The 22,674-nt window shown below is 36.5% G+C and overlaps 4 protein-coding genes across 4 annotated transcripts; 3 read left to right on the plus strand and 1 right to left on the minus strand.

Moving 5' to 3' along the window:
• LOC104747200 (aconitate hydratase 2, mitochondrial) lies at positions 8,341 to 14,219 on the plus strand. Its single transcript, XM_010468787.2, has 20 exons — positions 8,341 to 8,820; positions 8,962 to 9,066; positions 9,157 to 9,317; positions 9,410 to 9,502; positions 9,588 to 9,773; positions 9,907 to 10,068; positions 10,229 to 10,373; positions 10,471 to 10,613; positions 10,710 to 10,766; positions 10,859 to 10,938; positions 11,024 to 11,099; positions 11,228 to 11,413; positions 11,496 to 11,563; positions 11,654 to 11,772; positions 11,886 to 12,007; positions 12,634 to 12,732; positions 12,813 to 13,292; positions 13,380 to 13,478; positions 13,564 to 13,806; positions 13,898 to 14,219. Exons 1-20 carry the CDS (start codon positions 8,529 to 8,531, stop codon positions 13,964 to 13,966), a joined length of 2,985 nt encoding a protein of 994 aa, XP_010467089.1. The 5' UTR covers positions 8,341 to 8,528; the 3' UTR covers positions 13,967 to 14,219.
• Positions 14,330 to 16,130, plus strand: LOC104748615 (probable proteasome inhibitor). The gene is made up of 5 exons (XM_010470225.2): positions 14,330 to 14,342; positions 14,874 to 15,137; positions 15,236 to 15,392; positions 15,645 to 15,671; positions 15,758 to 16,130. Exons 1-5 carry the CDS (start codon positions 14,330 to 14,332, stop codon positions 16,128 to 16,130), a joined length of 834 nt encoding a protein of 277 aa, XP_010468527.2.
• Positions 16,615 to 19,532, minus strand: LOC104747199 (glutamyl-tRNA(Gln) amidotransferase subunit B, chloroplastic/mitochondrial). Its single transcript, XM_010468786.1, has 8 exons — positions 18,813 to 19,532; positions 18,506 to 18,715; positions 18,261 to 18,401; positions 17,970 to 18,173; positions 17,632 to 17,829; positions 17,481 to 17,549; positions 16,988 to 17,104; positions 16,615 to 16,909 (listed from the first exon to the last, which is right to left on the minus strand). Exons 1-8 carry the CDS (start codon positions 19,440 to 19,442, stop codon positions 16,829 to 16,831), a joined length of 1,650 nt encoding a protein of 549 aa, XP_010467088.1. The 5' UTR covers positions 19,443 to 19,532; the 3' UTR covers positions 16,615 to 16,828.
• On the plus strand, positions 19,708 to 22,672 carry LOC104748616. The gene is made up of 10 exons (XM_010468785.2): positions 19,708 to 20,013; positions 20,223 to 20,376; positions 20,732 to 20,906; positions 21,096 to 21,211; positions 21,318 to 21,377; positions 21,501 to 21,639; positions 21,744 to 21,810; positions 21,942 to 22,013; positions 22,111 to 22,176; positions 22,532 to 22,672. The coding sequence occupies exons 1-10, from the start codon at positions 19,807 to 19,809 to the stop codon at positions 22,670 to 22,672; spliced, it is 1,197 nt and encodes a 398-aa protein (XP_010467087.1). The 5' UTR covers positions 19,708 to 19,806.

Genomic DNA, 22,674 nt, shown 5'->3' on the forward strand with positions numbered 1-22,674 from the left:
TTCCGGGTGGCTTTAAAGACTTGCTACCATCCCTACAAGTCACCACATGATCTTTTCATGTGTTTTTTCCTAACTCAACAGTTCGACGGTCACTTACCGGAAAGTCACCCATCCTAAGACTACTCCAGCATAAGCACGCTTAGCTATGGAGTTCTCTCAGGGCCTTTGACCGAAAAGATAAGTGCACTTTGGTGACATAGATGGTCAAATCAATTTTTTTAAACCTCTGCGCAAGTTACTGAAACCGGGGTGTCACAGTTATGTAATTATCTAACGTCGACCGTTAACTCGTTGGTATGAATTTACCAACATGTATATAAACAAAATATTTTTTATAACAAAATAAAATAAACGAGGTATTGTTATTCCAACATAAAAAGACGAGGTATTAAACGTCCAAATAAAAAATAGATGGCGGTTTTTTTGGCTTTTTCCCATTTTGAAATATAAGTTCTGACTCATAAAAGTATGTCACAAAAGAGTTACATTTTGTGACTATTTTGTTACTAATTAATTTTGCTACTTATTTTGCGACTATTTTACTACTAACTTTGGGACTACTTTGCTACTTATTTTACGATGTTTTTGCTACTATTACATTTGTGACTACTTTGCTACTTACTTACGACTATTTTGCGACTACTTTACTACTAAATTCCTTTGTTAAAACTAAATCCATATAGTTTTCGTAAAACTATTTACATACAAAATTTATTGAATCCAGTCATTTTATCATATCCTTCAAAATTTATACATAAGTAAATTCATCAAGCATAATTTTAAATTTCTAAATCCAACAATTTATTTATTAATATATATAGAACCCAACACTTCAATCTTTAAAAAAATATATAATCATTGAAAGCCTAAATCCAATTATTTTAAAATATACATTAATCTCTAAAATAAATATAATTATTATTATAAGCTTATTTATAATAATTCTTGAATTTATATTCTTTCTTAGTTAAAAAAACAAATAAACTAATAATAATTAATATTTATAAAAGAATATATGGATTTATTTATTTTAAAAGAAGAAAACTTCTGATTGGCTAATACATAAAGACAAGGATTGCACTTTTGTTTATCATCCACCATTGATTAATTAGATCCAACGGACCAAATCTTCTCCTTCTATTTTTTTTCTTTTTTCTTCTTCAAATCCTTTTCTCGTTTTTTTTTTTTTTTTTTGTCAAACCACTTGTATTCATTACACAAAAGAGAAGGTTCATACAAGCAAATTTAATAAAACAAGAAACAAGGGCACTCCCTAATGCCACAACAACAATGAAACAAAACAGAGATAAAGATAGTCGGCAATAGGTTCTTGGGAGTTTTGAGCCAGAATCTTGGAAGGATCTTGGTACATGTGAGATCAAGATTGTCGACAAACTCTTCCATGACCAAGTCGATGGATGAGAGATAGCCATTGTCATAAGACGTATTGGCATTAGAGAAAGGGTCAAGGCTGAGCTTCTCACCGGTTTGAGAAGGTCTTCATGGAGTAGAAGCTTGACATAATTTCGAGCAAGGTTTGGAATACTCTGTCGCTTGAGGATGTCTAGTGGAGTTGCCATAGGGTGTGTAATGGTCTTGGATAAATCAAAACCGAAAACAACGCTCGAACAACTTGAGTTCTGGATCAAAACACCATAGATACTCAAGCAATAGGGTTCAAAGGTAAGGTCCAAAAGGGTTACTATTACCAGGATTCTCAGGAGGAGCGAATGACGCCAAAGCAAAAATGATGAATTACTTCTCAGATGCAAACCATAGAGAGCGTAATCTTGATCACACCATTGGCTAAGTATTGACGTCAATACAATAGATAAAACAACGTACCTGGGTTGAAATAGCATTAGGATTTAAGCCACCATTGTATGAACTTTTTCCCGGGGAAAGATATATTGAACATGATTAAAAGCAGTGGTCACGGGGTATGGAGGCATAGGAGTGAGAAAGTTTCGGTAACCAGCGCTCCGTGGAGGCATGGTCATAATGCCATTCTTCCTCACTCCGCATAAGTAATTAGAGACCAAAAGCAAAGTTCTCGAGAGCCTAGAGCGTGGGTGGAGAGTGATCATCAAGGGATTGATTTGGATCATGGATTGGGGATAGCATTCACGAACCTCAATCAGATATAACGAGATGAGATGTAGAAGGTGTCTTATCCCCTTACAATCAAAACGGAAGAGCGATGTAAAAAGCCTTAGTGGATATTCAGACAATTGAAACATGGACTTAATCCCTGAGACCTTCACTTCTCGAATTGTTAACGAGCCGACAAAAAAAGATAAGGCCCACCAAAAGAATCCCATTGTTCTTGTTGGTTGACCTAGTTGTAGTGAACGCACGGCGGCGGCGACTGTTCGGAGAAGGTGAATAGATATTCAAGGTAATACACATCTCTGATAAGCAAGGTTTCAGCAAAACCAAGCCAGATGAAATAGGAGAGGTTGGGAAAGGGATCCACAAAGACAATTCGTGTTTAGAAGGATGAGATTTCAACCTCAAAAAGGACGCGTTGTGTGTCGTCGACGTCTCCACCGAGTGAGATGTAGAGGCTGGTCCAAAGGAGGACTCACCTGCTAAACTCGGTGCCTCAGGGGAAGCTTTCTCAGGGTTGAATAGACATCCAGATCTGATGGTACGCATGTCGTTTGATTGTAGATCCGGTACACCGGCTGAAGCGTTGATATGATCATGAAACCATCCAAGACGACTCTTGAGTCTTGTTCAACACAAACGAAGTCGAAGATCAATTCTTCCAGCCAAACGATTATTTGGGATACATTCTTACCTCATTTAGAGTTTATCTCGAAGTGGAATCAGTCCAATCAGAGTTCGGATGAAGGAGTTACGCCTATTTACAAATCAGGTGAACTCATGGCTACGCGATTTGGACCTACGAGCATTCAACGGAGGATTCCGACCAAGTCAGAAGGATTCAAGCTATGAACCAAACTGTTCTGGAATCTTGATCCATTCCGGAACCATGGAGAGTTGGAATCACATTAATATCAGTTCATATGTGAAAGATATGAATATTTCAAGTCAGTGGATCTATCTCAGTCCCAGCTTCACGTCTAAGCAAAAGATCGTGTTACATATCCCAAGTCAGAAACAATTTCGACATGAAACCACTTGGAGAACGTTAATGGATCTCTTATGTTTCCAACAAGATAAGAAACAGAAGATTTGGCCCACGGAATACAAGGATACACTTCATTTGCCAAAGGAGGTCAAGCTAGTTCTTCACCTGAACAGCTTTAGGTCCAATTGGTTTAGGTGCTTCTAGAATTATTTATGGAAACCTGGAGTTGTTTCTACTAAGAACAATGTGAAGAAATCATATAGCCCATGTTGTTTATCAACTTACAGCAAGTTGGATCAAAGAGTCAAAGAGAGAAAACATCAAGGAAACTGTTAATGGGTCAATTCAAGAGCTTATGGCCAAAGAGAGCATGGGAAATTATATTGGGGATGATGTCTATCAAGTCCAGTCCACTTTGAGCCTAATACAAGCCCAAGAAAGGTCAAATAATCACTTTATTTTGTGGTCAAAGAGGAGTGACGAAAATAGAGATACATGCACCAAAAACCACTTTGGAGGAAGGGATACATGGACCAAGAGTTGAATCTTCATTCAACTTACTATGTTTAATGTCTTTTTAGTTTCAAGAAATACCTGGCTTTGTGACCAAGTTTTCTATCTCTTTATAAACACATGTAATCTCATTTGAGAAATCAAGCAATCAAGAAATCTTTTATCTTTTATTGAGAGTGGTAAACTCCTTTGATCCTTTGGAACTTGTTCTTTCTACTTGGTGGATTACATCAAAGAGTTTTCGGTATATCAAGTGATTTCGCCGCGCTTGACGTTGCCATTCATTAGCTGAGGATTGAAGAGTCGTTATAAGAGAGTCTAGGGCACAAGGATTTTCAGGATTCGTCTCATGCCTTGTCATCTGTCTCCGTGAAGCTTCTATCTAAAGTTCTACCGCCTTACTTTGTTTGGTTTGTTTTAAGAGAGTTTGGGGCATAAGGATTTTCGAGTTTATCTCACGCCTTATCATCCAGCTTCGCGAGCCATCAAAATTCTAGGATTATCAGTCTACCTACCTTAGAGTGTCGATTCCTTGGGAGAATCACATCAAGTGTTCAGAGGAAAGAGGAGGGGGTTCACCGGAAACCACAAGCGTCTTTTAGCTCTGTCTATGGATATCTCACCGGAATCTGAAGGTTGTGGAGGGGGGGGGGGTTCGTAACCAAAAAAGAAACGTGGAAAAGGGTAAATAAACAACAGAAGAAACAAAAGAAGCTTTACCAAGGAGGAGAATAGATGGACTGGATCCCGATGCCGGTGAGCAAAAGCTTCACCGGCGTTGGAGGAGATTGACGGATTTGAAGCCTCGATAATAGTGCATGATAGAGAGTTTCCTCTTTATCTTGTTAAACATGTATCGTTTCTTCAAGAATCAAGGTTATGCATTTTTCAACAATTTAGACACAAATCAACTAACCCATTCACCGTCCTCGTCATCTCCCATTGGAACATTGTGTTGAATTCTCTGAAGATGTCATGGATATCAAAATGAAAAAAACACTCACATAAATATGCAGAAGCTTCAAAGAAAATACAACCTTCCTTCTTACTTGTAATTTTATTTTTTTGTTCTTTTGAGATCCATACTGAATATTTAAAATGGTGAATTTCTTTATTATTTTCATAATAGAAAAATGTGTTACGACCATTACCGATCTCACAAAGTATAAATTCAGCTACTAATGGTCTCAACTTCAGAATTTTCTGCCAATTCTAAAAGTCCAAAATAGACTCCTTAGCATTGCTTATTTGTATCACATACTGACGAACCCAAGCCATCCACAAAAACCCATAGTCAAAAAAGTATTTTGCATATCAAATTTCAACCAAAACCCCAAAAAACCTCATGAAGTCACTGAATTCCAAGCCACCCTCTTCCTTGGGTACACATACATCCTCCTCAACTACCTTAGCCTTATCATATATATTTGAAGAACCACTCCAAAGGAAAGCTGAGCAAATATTTTATATTTCCTTAGAACACTTCTTCAGTGGTAATGACTGATATTTAACAAGCTGAACCGACTTGCATCAAAAATCAGTAATGCTTGCAATGATTGATATTTAACGAGCTGAACCGACCTGCATAAGTTAAATACCGACTAGTCCAACTCACTAATCAGTTTAAGATCTTATCCAATAATGGCTCATAATCAAGCTTAGTCGTTGCTACTTGCCTTGGTAGAAAAATAGTATTTTCTCATATGAAAATAAAATTATTACAACTTACTTTTATAACAACTTCGTGGCCGCCCACATAGCAATTTTTCTACTAAGCTATAACCACTAGGCCACAACTTCGTGGTTATAAAAGTTATCAGCCCAACCCTATCAATGCGATACCATTTCTCTATGTATTAGGCTCGGACTAATTTTTCTTGTTAGTATGGTAACTCAACATAGAAAAAGTTTCATAAATATATATACCAATTATAATATATAAAATTTTTGATAGTCCAAAAAACTTCACAGATAAATTTTTATTCTGTTATATTACATAAACTTATTTTCTTAAGCAACTAAATACAAAATATATTTATTTGTAAAGTACCTTATATATTTTTAAGATATTCAAAAGACAAAATAAAAAATTCCTATATTCTTGAAAAAACTAAAATAATTATAAAATACTTGAAAATGAAGCATTTGAAATTCTGAAAATAAATTATCTTAAATTTCTTTAATTTTTTTGAAGCATTATATATTTTTTTTTTAAAATAATTTTCTCAAAAACTTTACAAGTATTAGATAAATTACATAGTTTTAGATGATAAGAATTAATAAACTCTAATAATATTAATATTAATATTAATAGTATTAAATGTTTTTTAATATTACAATAAGTCATTAAAATATTTGACTTAAATGGCTACAAGATTACTAAGATATATATCTATTGATATATAGGAATAGCTAGATACAATATTTTGTTAAGATTTTGTTAAATATTACAAAAATTTCATTAAAGGTAGAATATACAAATCTAATTTTAATATATTAAGAAATTAGGTAGAATATATTTTCATATATGGATATCCTATTTCAAAAATATTGAATATATTGATGATGTAATAATTAATATCATAAATAACTTAATTTGATCTGTTAAATACATCCTAGAAAGTGTGTGTGTGTTGGGGTTTATATACTATCAAATTTGAGCCATTAAAATACTTGACTTAAATGGCTACAAGATGTTACTAAGATATATAAATTGATATATAGGAATAGCTAGATACTATATTTTGTTAAGATTCTGTCAAATATTACAAAAATCTCATTAAAGGTAGAATATACAAATCTAGTTTGAATAAATTAAAAAAATTAGGTAGAATATATTTTCATATATGGATATCCTATTTTCAAAAAGGTTGAATATATTGATGTTTGGGTATATATACTATCAATTTTGATAAAATAAATATTCATTTCAAGATCAAGAAAAAAATTATATACAAGAAAATAGAAACTATTTCATCAGTTTTACTTTTGAATCATGAAATCTGCTACTGTATTCATGTTTTTCTCTGTTCTTGTGATCTCTGTTATGAGTCATGCTCAAGGTAATATGGTCATCTTCTTTCAATTGATGAGATATTCTCATAATATGAAAAAATGATCGTAGTTTATAGCAAAAACTGTTGTTATGAGATATTTTTTCCCATATTTTGTTAGATCATCAATTCACAATCTAATTTTTTTTGTTATAAAATAGTTGACATCAGCGAAAATAAAGATAGCATTGTTGGATGGTTTCCTGGATACTGTGCTTCTTCTTCAAAATGCAAAAACGCCATCGGAAAAGAAAAATATCCTCGTTGCCAGTGTCTGGATACAGCAATGCCAAAAGGACATTACTGTTATTGTTTCCGTCATTAATTTACGTTGATAATGTTTACAAAGAGTATGGTCCAAAGATTCAGATTAATTTATAACAAAATTATTAAAAAATCTATGTTATTCAAAATGAATTTTTTAAAATTCTTAAAATTTAATAAATGACAAAAAATAATAATCAAATCTATTATAATTTTTTTACGTTACTCTTTAGCCCCTACTGGTAACCATTAGAACAACAAAAAGAAAAGGAATAAAAAGAACAATGCGCAACAAAATAAACAGTTTTTGAGGAATGAAAGGAAAATCTGCAGAGAAGGAACAAAACAGTAAATAACAACCAAACAATAAAAATGTTTTTAAAAATATGTTAAATATTAAATAAATAAAATTTCAATGATAATACTAATATTACTTTTAATGTATATATAATGAATTTTACTTTTGATTTCGAAATAAAATTTGTAAATTAAGATATGTCATATTAAATATTAATAATTAATTTTAACCTACAATAATATTTTAAAAGTAACTTAAAATATTTTTAGTTTTTATTTACGATATAAATATGAGTCTCATAAATTTATTTTACTATTCATACAGTTTTCAAATAGATCCTTAGAATTAGTTTAACATGAAACTCATATCAAAAATATTTTTTATGTCAATAAATTCTTTTATAACAAAATTAAATCTTATAAATAAACACATTTTTGTTTATTTTAAAATAAAAAACGAATTTTTATATTTATTCTTTTTTTTTATTCCATTTGTTCCACATCAGTTTTGGAGAGTAACATTTTTATTCTATTGTTCCTTATTTTTTGAAGAATGTAGAGGAAACAATATTACTTTCAAATGGTAAAAAAATTGTAGAATAAAAAGGAATGTGATATTCCTCCTTGTTCTTTTCCTAAATACAGTAAAACCTCTATAAATTAATAATATTGGAACCAAGACATATTATTAATTTATAGTAATATTGTGACCAAGACATTTTATTAATTTATTAATCTATAAATTAATAATTATTATTTTATGGTGTAATAGATATACTTTATGTTATATCTATAGCAAAATAAGATTAGATTTTCAGATTTTGTAAATTTTATGGTATTGAAATTGAAGCTTCTATGTTTAAGTGGATTTTTTAGTTGAAATTCCAAAATCCTATTCTCATTTTACAACTGAGATCGACGAGAATTTCAATATCATATCATAACAAATTAACAACTTACTTTCCTAATTCACTCAAAAAAATACACAAAACTCATAGTCTGAAAAACCCGGTTTTACCCTTACTTGTTGGCCAAAAAAAAACAAAAAAAAAAACAAAAAAACTCAAAAAACAAAATAATATGGGATCCCAAATAATATTCCCTTGCAGAGGAAAGATTTGACTTTGTGGCACTCAGCCCTAGGCCTCTTTCGTTTCGTCTCCACACGCCTCCAACGTCAGATTCATTATTCATCAGCGCCTCCATGATCGCTCCCAATTGATCAATCAAACCCCTTCTCCCATAAATCATTATCCTTATCCTCTGTCAATATCTGAATCTGCATCTGGAAGCGTGATTACATCATGTATATAACTGCTTCATCTTCCGCTACCTCCTCGATCCTTCGAGCTGCTTCTTCTTCTTCTCGCTCTTCTTCACTCTTCTCCTTCCGATCGTTATTGTCACCCTCCGTCGCATCTCATTCTTCGTCTCTTCTCACTCGAAGATCTTTTGGTACCATTTCACCTGCTTTCCGCTCACTTCCTCGCTGGAGCCATTGCTTTCACTCAAAACCGTCTCCGTTTAGCCTTACCTCTCAGATCAGAGCCGTATCTCCTGTCTTAGACCGTCTCCAGAGAACCTTCTCTTCCATGGGTAATTTCTTCGATCGGATGGATCTAGCTTGAATTTCTCGATTTATAAGCTTATGAAATTGAGATTTCTGTGATTTGTATAGGTATTGCGATATGGAACTGATGGTGATTACCATTTCATTTGTTTTTTGTGTTGTTTCAGCGTCTGAGCATCCGTATAAGGGGATCTTCACTACTCTTCCTAAGCCTGGTGGTGGCGAATTCGGAAAGTTCTACAGCTTGCCTGCTCTAAATGATCCACGGATTGGTAACGATTTTTTGTTAAATATCTCTGTGAACAATTTGATTGAAAAAGTTACAGAAGGATCAGAATCTAAGAGAAGTGTTCTGTTTGTAGATAAACTGCCATACTCTATCAGGATTCTTCTTGAATCTGCGATTCGTAATTGTGATAACTTCCAAGTTACCAAGGAAGATGTTGAGAAGATTATTGACTGGGAAAAGACATCTCCTAAACAAGTCGAGATTCCGTTTAAACCAGCTCGTGTTCTTCTCCAGGTAACTGTTTGGTGTAGGGATGCCAAAATGAATTCTGTCTTATTTGTTTTCATGCTCGTAATTCTTTAACCATTTGTCTTGTTCTGTGGCAGGACTTTACTGGAGTCCCAGCTGTTGTTGACCTTGCTTGTATGCGTGATGCGATGAACAAGCTGGGCAGTGATTCCAACAAAATTAATCCCTTGGTACTTTTTTTTATTTCCCACATATCGATGCTATCTGTTTAGCTTAGGGTTCTTCTAGATTTCTTATGTGTACGGTGTCTCTCAGGTTCCGGTGGATCTTGTAATTGACCACTCAGTTCAAGTTGATGTTGCTCGGTCTGAAAACGCAGTGCAAGCAAACATGGAGCTTGAGTTCCAGAGGAACAAGGAGAGGTTTGCTTTCCTTAAATGGGGTTCTACTGCGTTCCAGAACATGCTTGTTGTGCCTCCTGGTTCTGGTATTGTGCATCAGGTAACTTTTTTTTTTCAGTACGCAAGTCAATTGTTTGTTTCTATACTTGTTCTAACATTGATATAATAACCTTTTCAACCACATGATTCCAGTGTATTGATTGTCTCAATTTAACCCCATTTTGATCATTCAGGTCAATTTGGAATATCTTGGAAGAGTTGTGTTCAATACCAAAGGCCTTCTATACCCAGACAGCGTGGTTGGAACTGATTCACATACCACTATGATTGATGGTTTGGGAGTTGCTGGATGGGGAGTTGGAGGTATTGAAGCTGAGGCAACAATGCTTGGCCAGGTAAATTAGTCTGATTATTAACATTACCTCTATCCTATGCTGGTGAATCTGGAGACTATGTTATTGAATATAGATTAGATCACTATTTTTTACGTCTCTTCTGCTCCATTTTAGTGAGGCTTGTGAACCTTTCTTATACTGCAACTCTTTTTGCTGACAGCCCATGAGTATGGTATTGCCTGGTGTTGTTGGATTCAAACTGTCCGGAAAAATGCGCAATGGTGTAACAGCTACTGATTTGGTTCTAACAGTGACTCAAATGCTGAGGAAGCATGGTGTTGTTGGAAAGTTTGTTGAATTCTATGGTAATATATATCCTTCTGAGCTCTCGTATGTTTTGCTTCTTTTTAATAGAGATGTGTGTTTTCGGAAAATGATAAAGCCTACTTTTTTTGGTCCTAGGTGATGGCATGAGTGGGCTCTCCCTAGCTGACAGGGCCACAATTGCCAATATGTCTCCCGAGTATGGTGCAACCATGGGTTTCTTCCCTGTCGATCATGTTACTCTACAGTATCTCAAATTGACTGGAAGAAGCGATGAGACGGTGAGTGTTTGACTGTAGTCTTCCTTCTATATATATATATATATATATATATACCTATATTCAGATATCTGGTCTGATAAAATATTTTCATGGCAGGTGGCCATGATTGAAGCATATCTTCGGGCAAACAATATGTTTGTTGACTACAATGAGGTAAATCAGCCTTATACGTAATATTTTTAGGTTTTAAGTTTTTCATATCGTTTCAGGTTTTTATTTGACTTTGCTTTGTGAATAAATTTCAGCCTCAGATAGACAGGGTTTATTCGTCATATCTAGAACTGAACCTGGATAATGTTGAACCTTGCATTTCTGGACCAAAGAGGTATGGGTTCTGTTAGTTTTTGTAATCACGAAGCTTATTGTCTGGTTAATTGATCATGACCATATTATCGATATCTTCTGTGCAGGCCACATGATCGTGTTACTTTGAAAGATATGAAAGCTGACTGGCATTCATGTCTCGACAGTAAAGTTGGGTTTAAGGTATGTAACTAGATGTTTCGTTTTGTGGAGGACTTATTTCTCAAGCATTTATTTGTTCTTTAGACTGGCTGGCTGTTGGTGAACATTTTAAGTACCATTGTTTATTCTTGAATTTACATTTTTTACAGGGTTTTGCTATACCTAAAGAGGCACAAGAAAAGGTGGCAAATTTTTCGTTCAATGGACAACCAGCAGAGCTTAAACATGGAAGTGTTGTGATTGCTGCAATCACAAGCTGTACTAATACATCAAATCCCAGCGTCATGCTTGGTGCTGGTCTTGTTGCAAAAAAGGCTTCTGACCTCGGCCTACAGGTTGGTTTTTCCGAGATCAAACTAGAAATCGATCTGATTCCTTGACTTTTCTTGATCTTTTATCAAAAATTTGCCTCTTCAGGTTAAGCCTTGGATAAAGACAAGTCTTGCTCCAGGCTCAGGAGTTGTTACAAAATACTTGTTAAAGAGGTATGTTGTAGTTTTTCAAGTTCTTTGTTGTTAAAGGCTAATTCTTTCTTTTGTGCGGGAAATGTTAAGTGTGTATTATATTCCATGCAGTGGACTGCAAGAATATCTGAATCAACAGGGTTTCAATATTGTCGGCTACGGTTGCACTACCTGCATTGGGAATTCTGGAGAAATTAATGAATCAGTGGGAGCTGCTATTACTGAAAATGGTATTATTGAGATTCACAACTAGACTTACTTTGGACCTTCTTATATTATTATTATTATATATATGTGGTTAATTGTATGGTGTTATTGATTCAAACTTTTCTGTGCTTGTTAGATATTGTGGCGGCTGCTGTGCTGTCTGGGAACAGGAACTTTGAGGGGCGTGTTCATCCACTAACAAGAGCCAACTACCTTGCATCTCCTCCTTTGGTGGTTGCCTACGCTCTTGCTGGCACGGTAATAAATCACGAAAACTTGTCAAATGTTATGTTGTATGTGATAGTGACACATAACTCATCATCATTTTGGTAATTGAACATTCCTCTTTCTTATTTTCCAGGTTAACATTGACTTTGAAACGGAGCCTATTGGCACTGGAAAGANGTGTGTATTATATTCCATGCAGTGGACTGCAAGAATATCTGAATCAACAGGGTTTCAATATTGTCGGCTACGGTTGCACTACCTGCATTGGGAATTCTGGAGAAATTAATGAATCAGTGGGAGCTGCTATTACTGAAAATGGTATTATTGAGATTCACAACTAGACTTACTTTGGACCTTCTTATATTATTATTATTTTATATATGTGGTTAATTGTATGGTGTTATTGATTCAAAGTTTTCTGTGCTTGTTAGATATTGTGGCGGCTGCTGTGCTGTCTGGGAACAGGAACTTTGAGGGGCGTGTTCATCCACTAACAAGAGCCAACTACCTTGCATCTCCTCCTTTGGTGGTTGCCTACGCTCTTGCTGGCACGGTAATAAATCACGAAAACTTGTCAAATGTTATGTTGTATGTGATAGTGACACATAACTCATCATCATTTTGGTAATTGAACATTCCTCTTTCTTATTTTCCAGGTTAACATTGACTTTGAAACGGAGCCTATTGGCACTGGAAAGAACGGAAAGGATGTCTTCCTAAGGGATATCTGGCCAACCACTGAGGAAATTGCTGAGGTATATAGAACTTACAACCAAAGAACAAATTTACTTCTGGTACACAAATATTAAAATTAGTCTTTTGGCGTATGGATCAGGTTGTTCAATCCAGTGTTTTGCCTGACATGTTCCGAGCAACATATGAGTCAATCACCAAGGGTAACCCCATGTGGAATAAGCTGTCTGTTCCTGAAGATTCCCTCTACTCTTGGGATCCCAACTCAACTTACATTCACGAGCCTCCATACTTTAAGGACATGACCATGGATCCTCCAGGGCCACACAATGTGAAGGATGCTTACTGTTTGCTCAACTTTGGAGACAGTATCACTACCGATCACATCTCTCCAGCTGGGAACATCCAAAAGGACAGTCCCGCTGCTAAGTTTCTCCTCGAGCGTGGTGTTGACCGTAAGGACTTCAACTCATATGGAAGTCGCCGAGGGAATGATGAGATAATGGCCAGAGGCACTTTCGCTAATATCCGTATCGTTAACAAGCTCATGAATGGTGAAGTTGGCCCCAAGACAGTTCACATTCCATCTGGAGAGAAGCTCTCAGTCTTCGACGCAGCCATGGTCTGTGTTTATCTAACTGAATTTTGTATTACTGACTGTACGTTGATCAAGTCTAATGTCTCCTTATCATAATGTCAAATGAATCAGAAATACAAGTCAGCTGGTGAGGACACAATTATTCTCGCTGGAGCTGAGTATGGAAGTGGTAGCTCACGTGATTGGGCTGCCAAGGGACCCATGCTACAGGTGCAGAGCCACTTCCCTCGTGTTTTTTTTCCGCATAAACCTGTCTTACTGTTTTATCTGAAACAAAAAAAATTGGGATTGGCAGGGTGTGAAAGCAGTGATTGCAAAGAGTTTTGAGAGAATTCACCGAAGCAACTTGGTGGGAATGGGAATCATTCCGTTGTGCTTTAAGTCTGGGGAAGATGCCGATACTCTTGGATTGACTGGTCACGAGCGCTACACAATCCATCTCCCAACCGACATCTCAGAAATTAGACCTGGCCAAGATGTTAGTGTCACTACCGACAACGGAAAATCTTTCAATTGCACAGTCCGCTTCGACACTGAGGTAAATACTTCATCTTCAAAAATGTTTAGTGGAGCAAAAAAGCATTAAAATGTGAACGAACTAACTAATAATGGGAAACAAATGTGCACAGGTGGAACTGGCTTACTTTAACCATGGAGGCATACTTCCATACGTCATCAGAAACTTGAGCAAGCAATAGTGAAGGAAACAACACAATTTATGGAAGCATAAATAAAAGATTTTTTTTTTTCTCTGTTGTCATTTTAAAAGGCAGATAATTCTGTCTAGGAGGGATTAGGTGAAAAGGTGAGTGGATCTCATGCAGTATGAGTTTTCTTTTGTACGGTTTCAGTGGTTTACTACATGTTTGGGCTCTCCCATGTTTCGCAACTTGCAACCGCTGAATATTATTTGTTTTGGAAAGGAATAAAAAGCGTATCTCTTTAAATCTTCGAATTTAAACGAAAAAAACACCTAGTATATAGCAACGCAGTGTTTATATAAAATTCCCAATAGAGATATTTGAAAAGGAGTTCAACTCTCAAGTGTATGAAGAATACTAATGACTCTAGCTTGTTTTTTTATCTATTGGATCCTTCCTACTTGCTCCCTCTCGGATGAGGTGGTGCTTGAAAATGAGTGATAAAGTACCATATATCAAAGGGTGCGTAGTTATAATTTCAACTGAAAAAAAAAATAGGACACACTCTTTTCCTCTTTTTCCGTCACTTTCCTAAAAAAAAGGTTAACACTCATTTTCCGTCATTGTGGTTCTTTTTTGTTTTTGTTTTGGTTAGTGGATATATTTGTGATGAATAGAGATATTACTCCCAAAAACTAGCAAAAGAAAAGAAAGACGATGAACTTATTTTCATTTGTTGATAATTATACCAACTAATTTTACCCTCTTTTTAACTTATCTTGGTTGTGATTATTTTTGTTTGTTTGTTAGTGGATATCTCTGTGGTGAATAGAGATGTTGTTATTAATCCGGGAAATTAGCAAAAGAAAAGCAAAATGCAATAAAATACTTTCTCTTCTCGATAATTATACCAACTAATGAACTAATGTAACTCCTTTTTATATTTACCTTTACGCTCAACTAGATACATTTTTGAGATTACTACTTGGGAAACAAGAAACTCTAACGGGAGAACATCTGAACTTCACGACAACTCTACAGACCGAATCAATGGCGACTCCTCATGCAGTGATGGGTGTGATCAGGTCAGTTATGCCTGGTTTTCGCAATAACAACGACAAAGTAGCTTTCGTAGTTCACGCTTCTTTCGTAATTTCCGGTTTCATCCTCACTGCCACAGGACGTCCTGCCTTCGTTCACGACGCTCTATCGTCATCAACTACTAAGAGTTAGTAGTATTCATGATTTCGTTTTAGGGTTTTATTTTTGTATACTATTCTTTCTAGGGTTTTTAGGATTCTGATTTGTTCGATTCTCGATTTCTAGGTTTGGTTGGGATTGAAGGATGGAACGAATTCGACCAGGAGTATGCGTTTGTTTATAAAAATCCGGTAAAGGGATCAAAGACTAAAGTGAAGAAAGCTCTGGTTAAGTGCTTAGTTATGGATGATAAAATTCTTGTTGTTGTCATAACTGAGGATGGAAATGAACCTGCCATTATCTCATCATGGCAGGTATGGGTGGGCTAGTGGTTCTAGTCTTGGTGGAAGAGTCGCCCTGTTGATCTAGGCCATCGATTCTCCCTAAGCGCTAAATTATTCAGCTTTATCCCTTTGGCCATATGGGTAGGGGTCCATTGCTTACGACCCTACCCGTGGGATACCCTTCCCCAGAGAGATTAGTCTCGGACCCCTCCATAGGTCTGGAGATTTACTCGCTGAGTTAACAAAAAAAAAAAAAACCCTGCTCATCTCCAAATAGAGTATGTCTTGGTTTCTCTTTACTTTTGCTTGAGTCTCAAGGTACTCAAAACTTTCCTCTTTTAATTTTTCTAAATTTATTCGACAGAGTTGGGAATTATACTGATGAGTCGAAAGAGGAGAGGGATTACGATGCACAGTTCAAGAATTTGAAGAAGTTAGTGAACGATTTGAAGAGTGAGATTCTGTTTAAGCTAAAACATGTTTCTTCTGCAACCAAGTCAAAATCAGCTAAGACACATGAAGAGCCTAGAGATCACGTCGGAATGCTTGATGACCCATTTGGTTCTACGAACGACACAACAATGTTTGGAGTTCCTCTTATGCCTGCTCAGCTAGCACCAAGTCACCTGCCGCCATATTTGATACAACCCCAAGCGGGTCAGGGTGTGGCGCCACTTCCTTATGTCCCACTCGTTCATCCAGATTACAATACATACTGGCCTATGTATTATAATTGAAGAAACAGAAGAATGTATGGGTGTAATTTCATTTCTTTGTTCCTTTTCAGGAACTATTCAGTATTCATTAGCTGTTTTGTTTTTGGTTTTATTCCCCAACTGATTGTTCAAACATCTTTTTTTAACTCTTGGTTTAATTTGCTTTTGAAATTCCTTTTGGTTAACGTATTAATCAAAGCATGAGTTTAGAGAAAAATATTATGTTCATAGAAGTAAATTTTATTATCCAACGAGCAGAAATCATTCCTTTTGGCCTATGTATTATTATTGACGAAACCGAAGAAAATATGGGTGTACTTTCATTTGTTTGTTCATTTTCAGGAACTATTCACTAGCTGTTTTGTTTTTGGTTTTATTCCCCAACTGATTGTTCAAACATTTTTTTTTTTTTTTTTTTAACTTTTGGTTTAATTTGCTTTTGAACTTCCTTTTGGTTTAACGTATCAAAGCATGAGTTTAGGGAAAGTTTTATTGTTCATAGAAGTAATGTTTTAAAGCTCGGTTGGCTGGAAAAGCAACAAATGGTGTGTATAGGACATGATGGTCTGCCTCTTAGACAACAATTTGATGGCAATGCAGTTCCAAAGAAAATATTTGTACAGAACACTCTAGTTCAAGAGCTATCCAACGGAGCACAAATCCTCTATACCATTTTCAAGAGCAATAACTCTGTCAAAGTGTCAATGCTGAAGCTTCAATCAGTCTTTGGCATTGAGCTTCTCCAGGAGGATCTTGTTCAGTAAACCTGGGTTGGCCTTGCCTTTTGACATTTTCATAACCTGTAACAAAGCATTTAAGAGTTTGAAATGGTTCACAAGGTACAAGTTTTTTAAAAAATGCAGCGGTAACTGCCATACCTGGCCAGCAAAATAGCCTTGAAGCTTAGTTTTCCCACTGCGGTACTGCTCAAGCTGCTTCTGGTTCTCGGAGACCACCTTAATTACCATTTTCTCGATCTCTGCAGGATCGGTTATCTGCAGCGTGTGTCACACATAAGCAAAAATCATTCATGATCTCTTTACAATAGGTTAGCCGAGTCACTTCGGATTACTACTTTTAATTAACTACCTAGCTATAGCAACATTTCTTAGCTATCCGCCTATCCCTAAGAACCATGAAGATAATACTGCTGACGTTCTTATGGACTGACCCCATCTATGAACTTACTCCATCTAGCAAATAGATTTTATGCAACGTCCCACTACATTATCTTTTTAGTCTTACATACACATTTCATAAAATATGATCTGAAAAATGAAGCTTCAAGATACCCATTTCTTTAATTAGAAAAATGTACTTCTCTGAATTTAACTCTTTTATGGTACATTTTGTGGTATAGCATGGACTTGCCTGAACCAAATCTTTTTCCTTTATCATTCCTTTGACGGTTCCACCTTTGGCCAATAGCTCAAACAGTATCTGCAAAAATAAAAAATAAAAGGAATAACTTGCATTGATCTAAACGAAAGATGATGAAATTTTAACCTGAAATGAAACTGACCTCCTTTCCAATCTTTCCGCTAATGGTTCCATCTTTGATGGCAGCTATCAGCTCAGCCAACTCTTGGGTAGTGAGTTTCATATCATTGATAGAAAGTTTCTCATTTTTCAAGTAAGCAGCAATATCTCCCATTATCCAATTTGCTGCCAACTTCACTTCAGCGCCCTTACCGATGACTGCATCGAAATATTCTGCAACCTAAGAGCCATTCATTCAAATAACAGTTAACTTGTCTTGCTGTTATTCAAAAAATATCAATAGTTACTCTTTTGCTCTCAGCATTTTGTGAAGATAACATGAAACTAAAATATCATCGACATAGAGTAAGTAGGACTTACACTGACGTCATTAGCGAGGAAAAGCACATCTTGCATGCCTAGACCCATCGCCTCATACCTCCTGCGCTTTGCTTCAGGAAGTTCTGGTAAAGAAGCACGGATGCTATCAACGTATTCTTGTGTAAGGATAACTTCTGGAAGATCTGGTTCTGGAAAGTAGCGGTAATCAGCAAGCCCTTCTTTTTTCCTCATTGTTACCGTTTTCTGAACACCCTACTCAAGTTAGTTTCTGATGGATATGAAAAAAAGAGACAGATATGGATATTATTGCAACCTAATTAATCTTAGAACCTGAGCGCCTTCATCCCAAAGCCGAGTCTCGGTTACAATCTGGTCAGCTTTGCCTTGATCGTAGAGAAGTGCCTGTCTTGATATTTCAAAGTCAATTGCTCTGCTCATTGCTGAAAATGCGTTCAAATTCTTTATCTCCACCTGTATCAGCAGCAGCCAGATGAAATGAAAATGCAATGAGTAGATCCATCCCTTTCTTTCACTGGTTTAACTAAGAAGAATCTACAAATGAGAAAGAAAGAAACCTTGGTGCCAAACTCAGCTTGCCCAATGGGACGGATTGAGATATTGACATCACAGCGAAGAGAGCCTTCTTGCATATTCCCATTACTAACTCCCAAATACCTCGCAATCCGTTGCATTTCACAAGCGTATTCAGCAGCTTCTACACCACTCCTCATATCAGGTTCAGAAACAATCTCAAGTAAAGGAACCCCTGCTCTATTCAGATCTACCTGCACCACATAATAATACACCAAACCATAAGTAACACAAACATCTTGCAGGTTCTACTTCAAAAACCCTTGGAAGAAGATTTAAATAAACCCATGCCTGAGAGTAATCTCCAGTGTCTGAATGGAGTGACTTGCCAGCATCTTCTTCCATATGAACTCTAGTGATACCAAATCTCCTATGGCCACCACCAAACTCAAGAGGAATATCCAAATCCACATAGCCACCAGATGCAATGGGGATATCAAACTGAGAAATCTGATAACCTTTAGGAAGATCTGGATAAAAATACTGCTTCCTATCGAATTTAGACTTGAGAGACAACTCACAGTTCAAAGCTAAACCCAATCTAACACCAAATTCAACAACTTTTGAATTCAAAACAGGCAAAGCACCAGGCAAACCCATACAAACTGGACAAATACTTGTGTTTGGAACCGACCCGTAATTGTTAGAGCAGCTACAAAACGCCTTTGTCAATGTAGAGAGCTGAACATGAGTCTCTATCCCAATTACAGCTTCGTAGTCTCTCAGAATCTCATCAAGCTTGTTACTTTTATGGTTTTTGGGTGCAACCCTCGACGGAGAAGTCTGTTTAGCTTCATGGGTCGTCGCTGTTTGGCTTCCACAACACCTCACGGACACGTTGTTACTCCTCCTTCTAATCAAGGCAGTTCCAAGAAGTGAGAACTGGTTTAGCTGAATTGTCCTTAACAATGTCGTCGACATGTTGTTAAGAATGCTTTAAAGAATCAGAAATGTGGAGCTTAAGCAGACAGAAACTGCTCGCATCACTTCTCACCGGAATCGTATCGGAGGAGAAGAGCCGTCGACTTATCTTTTCACCAAGGTGTAATCCGAATCGGGCTTAATCGAATGATTGGGCCTGTTATGTCTTTTTGAAGCCCAATTAAAATTAGACTGCTCTGTTTAATCTTAGTTCTAGTTTAGTAGTTTACTTTTTTTATTTAACCGTTGTTAACGTGGGTTCTAACGGCAACGTCAAAAACAATGTATTCAGATTTCAGAAGCGTCGTCTCTTTGACTTTTCGTTATCTTTCCGTTTTGTCTGTTAGATGCTGATTTCGTAACCATGGCGGCTTCTTCGTCTCCGGAGATCAGAATCGCCGACGAACACCTCGCCCTTGAGCTTACCGTCCGCGATCTAGATTCTCCGGTTTCAGACGGCGTCTCCTCGGCCCCTGTATCATCTTCCGACGAAATCATCCCTCTCCTGAATCAAACCCAAAGACCTAGGATCAACATCTTCTCCGCCTCCTACACTCGACGCAAACCAAGAGTAAGAGCGACTCCTCTAGCTTTTCATGGATTTGATTCTTCTTTAGTTCATGTTTCAATTCGAAGTTAATTCAATGAATTTGCCAGTGGCTTCAATTTCTACTAAATTTATCTTGTTAGAATTCTAGATTTAGGTTATTGACAAGAACTGAGATCAGATTTTAGTCTGAATTTGTTGGATTTGATTTGGAAATGTGATGTTGTGTGTAGGAGCAAGTGATTAAAGTGACTGAAACTGAGATATCACCAGTGACTCAGTTTTCTTCATGGGTTTGGAGTGGGTCTCGTTACTCTGGCTTACTGTGTATGGCCTTGTCATCGATACTGTATCTCATCATGGAGTTAGTTTCAGATACTTTTTCTGGTCAGTACTTCTTTGTCTCTCCTCTATGGTGGTATCTTGTGATTTCGTCCTTGTGTTTCAGTTTCATGGTTTTTGTGTAAGATGATAAGTAGCTTTTATGGGAAGACTAGAAAATGTTGAATTTACTTTTGCTGATGCTCTGCTTCTTGTCCTTTCTTCACATGGTGGGAGAGAACTTTTTTGTTTATTGGACCTGTTTAATAACTTGTCTTTTCTAGTTGTAATGGAATCTCTGCTTAGATGAGTGCAAATGCTTACCTCAATTTGTGTCTTCCTTCAGCGTTTTAGTGTTGCTTGTATTATATAGTGTATTGATTGATGTTTTTTTCTTCCTAATGTCCTTTGTTTATGACAGTTCAGCCCATTCCTTTGTTTGAGACCGCGTTCATGAGATGCACAATTATCTTGATACTATCATACCTTTGGTTGAAAAGAACTGGACAACCAGTTTTTGGACCTGCGCATGCCAGGAAGCTTTTGGTTTCCAGAGCCCTTGTGGGTTACCTTTCATTGTTTAGTTTCATCTTTAGGTAATTATTACACATCCGTACTCTGCTCCGTGTGTAGACCTAAACAGCCTGTTAAATTTATATTCAAAACCAATGCATCATTTAAAATGAAGTTGCTATTAGCCACAGTGTCTATTCCCCACTAATCAATCTGTCACTTGTAGCAAAATAAGACATCTAACACTGCTTTTCACTGGTATTGACATTCAGCATCCAAATGTTGCCCTTGTCCCAAGCTATTGTACTAAGCTTCTTGAATCCAGTTATGGCTTCCATTGCAGCACGTGTTGTTCTGCATGAGAAGTTGAAAATCACTGATATTGGAGGTACAGAGCTTTTTCCCTTAGCTTTAGTTAGCTCCTGAAATACATTGTGTACTGACGACAAAGCAAGTCCATTTCATGACTTCTTTTTGTTTTCGTTTTGGTCCAGGTCTTGCTTGCAGTTTCTTTGGCGTGCTATTTATCTTTGGCCCAACACTAAGTGTCCAAGGTACAGAAGTGAGTTAACAAAATAGTTCTCTATTTATTCTTTTCATAAAACTGCTCCTGGCTCTCTCCTTTATGCATAAGGAAACAAAGACGTCATGCTGATTTCACTTATCTTTCTTGGCAGTTGGATCAGAAGCAAAGAATGAAAATCTAAAAGGAAACCATCATATTTATGCGTTCTTGTTGGGCTTATTTTCATCAATCACTGGAGGAATCACTTATTGTCTCATAAAGGCAGCTGCTAAAGCATCGGAACAGCCAGTGTGAGATTTAAGATCCAGATGTGTCGTTAACCCACATGTTTTTGCTTCTTTAGCGAAAATTCTGAAGTCAGGAAAAAATCATTAAATGGTGTGTACTTTTTCAGGATCACTGTCCTCTCGTTTGGTTTGGTAGCTTGCCCTGCTGCAGCAATTTGCATGTTTTCCTTGGAGGTATGTTTTGTGAATGTATATGTGGCGGTTGAAACGGAATATGATAAAGTTTTAGGAAACCAAGAAATGCATCAACTGCACCAAATGTTGGGTGATCATTACTCAAAACCGATGAATTTTTTCTCATACAGAGCTTTGTCCTGCCAGCGTTTGACACATTCATTAGCATGATTGTACTAGGGTTACTGGCATTTTGCGCAGAGGTGAGGCCATTCAGTAACATTATGTTTATGCACAGTTTTGATTTTTGTTGGCAATTCAAGTAATTAGATTGCTGAGTAAGATTTCTATTGTTTGAAGGTACTTTTGGCACGTGGGCTTCAGCTTGAGAGAATCAGCAAAGCTGCAAACATATTGTACATCGAGGTATACTTCCACTTCCATAGAGTTGGGTTTAGAATAGGAGCCTCTAGTCCGGTTTTCAGTTTGAGTTTTTTTTTTTTTTTTGGGTTTTCAAAACATAGAATTGAATGGTGAATACTGAATACCATTCGGTTTCGTTTTAAAGGGTGGTTTATCCGTATGAGTTCGATTTTAGTGAACTTTTTCTTTAACTCAAAAGATTTTCAAAGACATCAAATTTGATCGGTTTATTATTTTCTTTCGATTCGGATATGAAGTTTATTTCTATATTGTTCATTTGTTTTGAATCGGTTAAACAGAATTAACATAGTGATGATGCAGCAAGACTTTGTTTTCTGATATGTGTTTCTCGTATTAGGTGGTGTTATCGCAGTTATGGACAGTAAGCACGGGAAAAGCAGAATCGTCAGGTTTGTTTAGCCGACTTGTTGGGTGTTTGCTCATTATCATATCAGTGAGCTACACGGTTTATATGGGACCTGCTAAAGATACTGAGTAACC

This window comes from Camelina sativa, chromosome 15 (genome assembly GCF_000633955.1).
Source record: "Camelina sativa cultivar DH55 chromosome 15, Cs, whole genome shotgun sequence".
Taxonomy (NCBI): Eukaryota; Viridiplantae; Streptophyta; class Magnoliopsida; order Brassicales; family Brassicaceae; genus Camelina; species Camelina sativa.

Bases quoted from the DNA above. Each gene is read 5' to 3' on its own strand.
- LOC104747200 (XM_010468787.2), top strand. From the start codon at position 8,529: ATGTATATAACTGCTTCATCTTCCGCTACCTCCTCGATCCTTCGAGCT. The intron at 10,069-10,228 runs GTAAATTAGTCT...TTTTGCTGACAG, and splicing joins AGGCAACAATGCTTGGCCAG to CCCATGAGTATGGTATTGCC. The intron at 12,008-12,633 runs GTAATAAATCAC...CTTATTTTCCAG, and splicing joins CCTACGCTCTTGCTGGCACG to GTTAACATTGACTTTGAAAC.
- LOC104748615 (XM_010470225.2), top strand. The intron at 15,393-15,644 runs AAATGAACCTGC...TAACAAAAAAAA, and splicing joins GTTGTCATAACTGAGGATGG to AAAAAACCCTGCTCATCTCC. The intron at 15,672-15,757 runs GTATGTCTTGGT...TTTATTCGACAG, and splicing joins CCTGCTCATCTCCAAATAGA to AGTTGGGAATTATACTGATG.
- LOC104747199 (XM_010468786.1), bottom strand. From the start codon at position 19,442: ATGTCGACGACATTGTTAAGGACAATTCAGCTAAACCAGTTCTCACTT. The intron at 18,402-18,505 runs GTTTCTTTCTTT...CTGCTGATACAG, and splicing joins AAGCTGAGTTTGGCACCAAG to GTGGAGATAAAGAATTTGAA. The intron at 17,550-17,631 runs GTCAGTTTCATT...TTATTTTTGCAG, and splicing joins GCGGAAAGATTGGAAAGGAG to ATACTGTTTGAGCTATTGGC.
- LOC104748616 (XM_010468785.2), top strand. From the start codon at position 19,807: ATGGCGGCTTCTTCGTCTCCGGAGATCAGAATCGCCGACGAACACCTC. The intron at 20,014-20,222 runs GTAAGAGCGACT...TGTTGTGTGTAG, and splicing joins ACACTCGACGCAAACCAAGA to GAGCAAGTGATTAAAGTGAC. The intron at 22,177-22,531 runs GTATACTTCCAC...TTCTCGTATTAG, and splicing joins CAAACATATTGTACATCGAG to GTGGTGTTATCGCAGTTATG.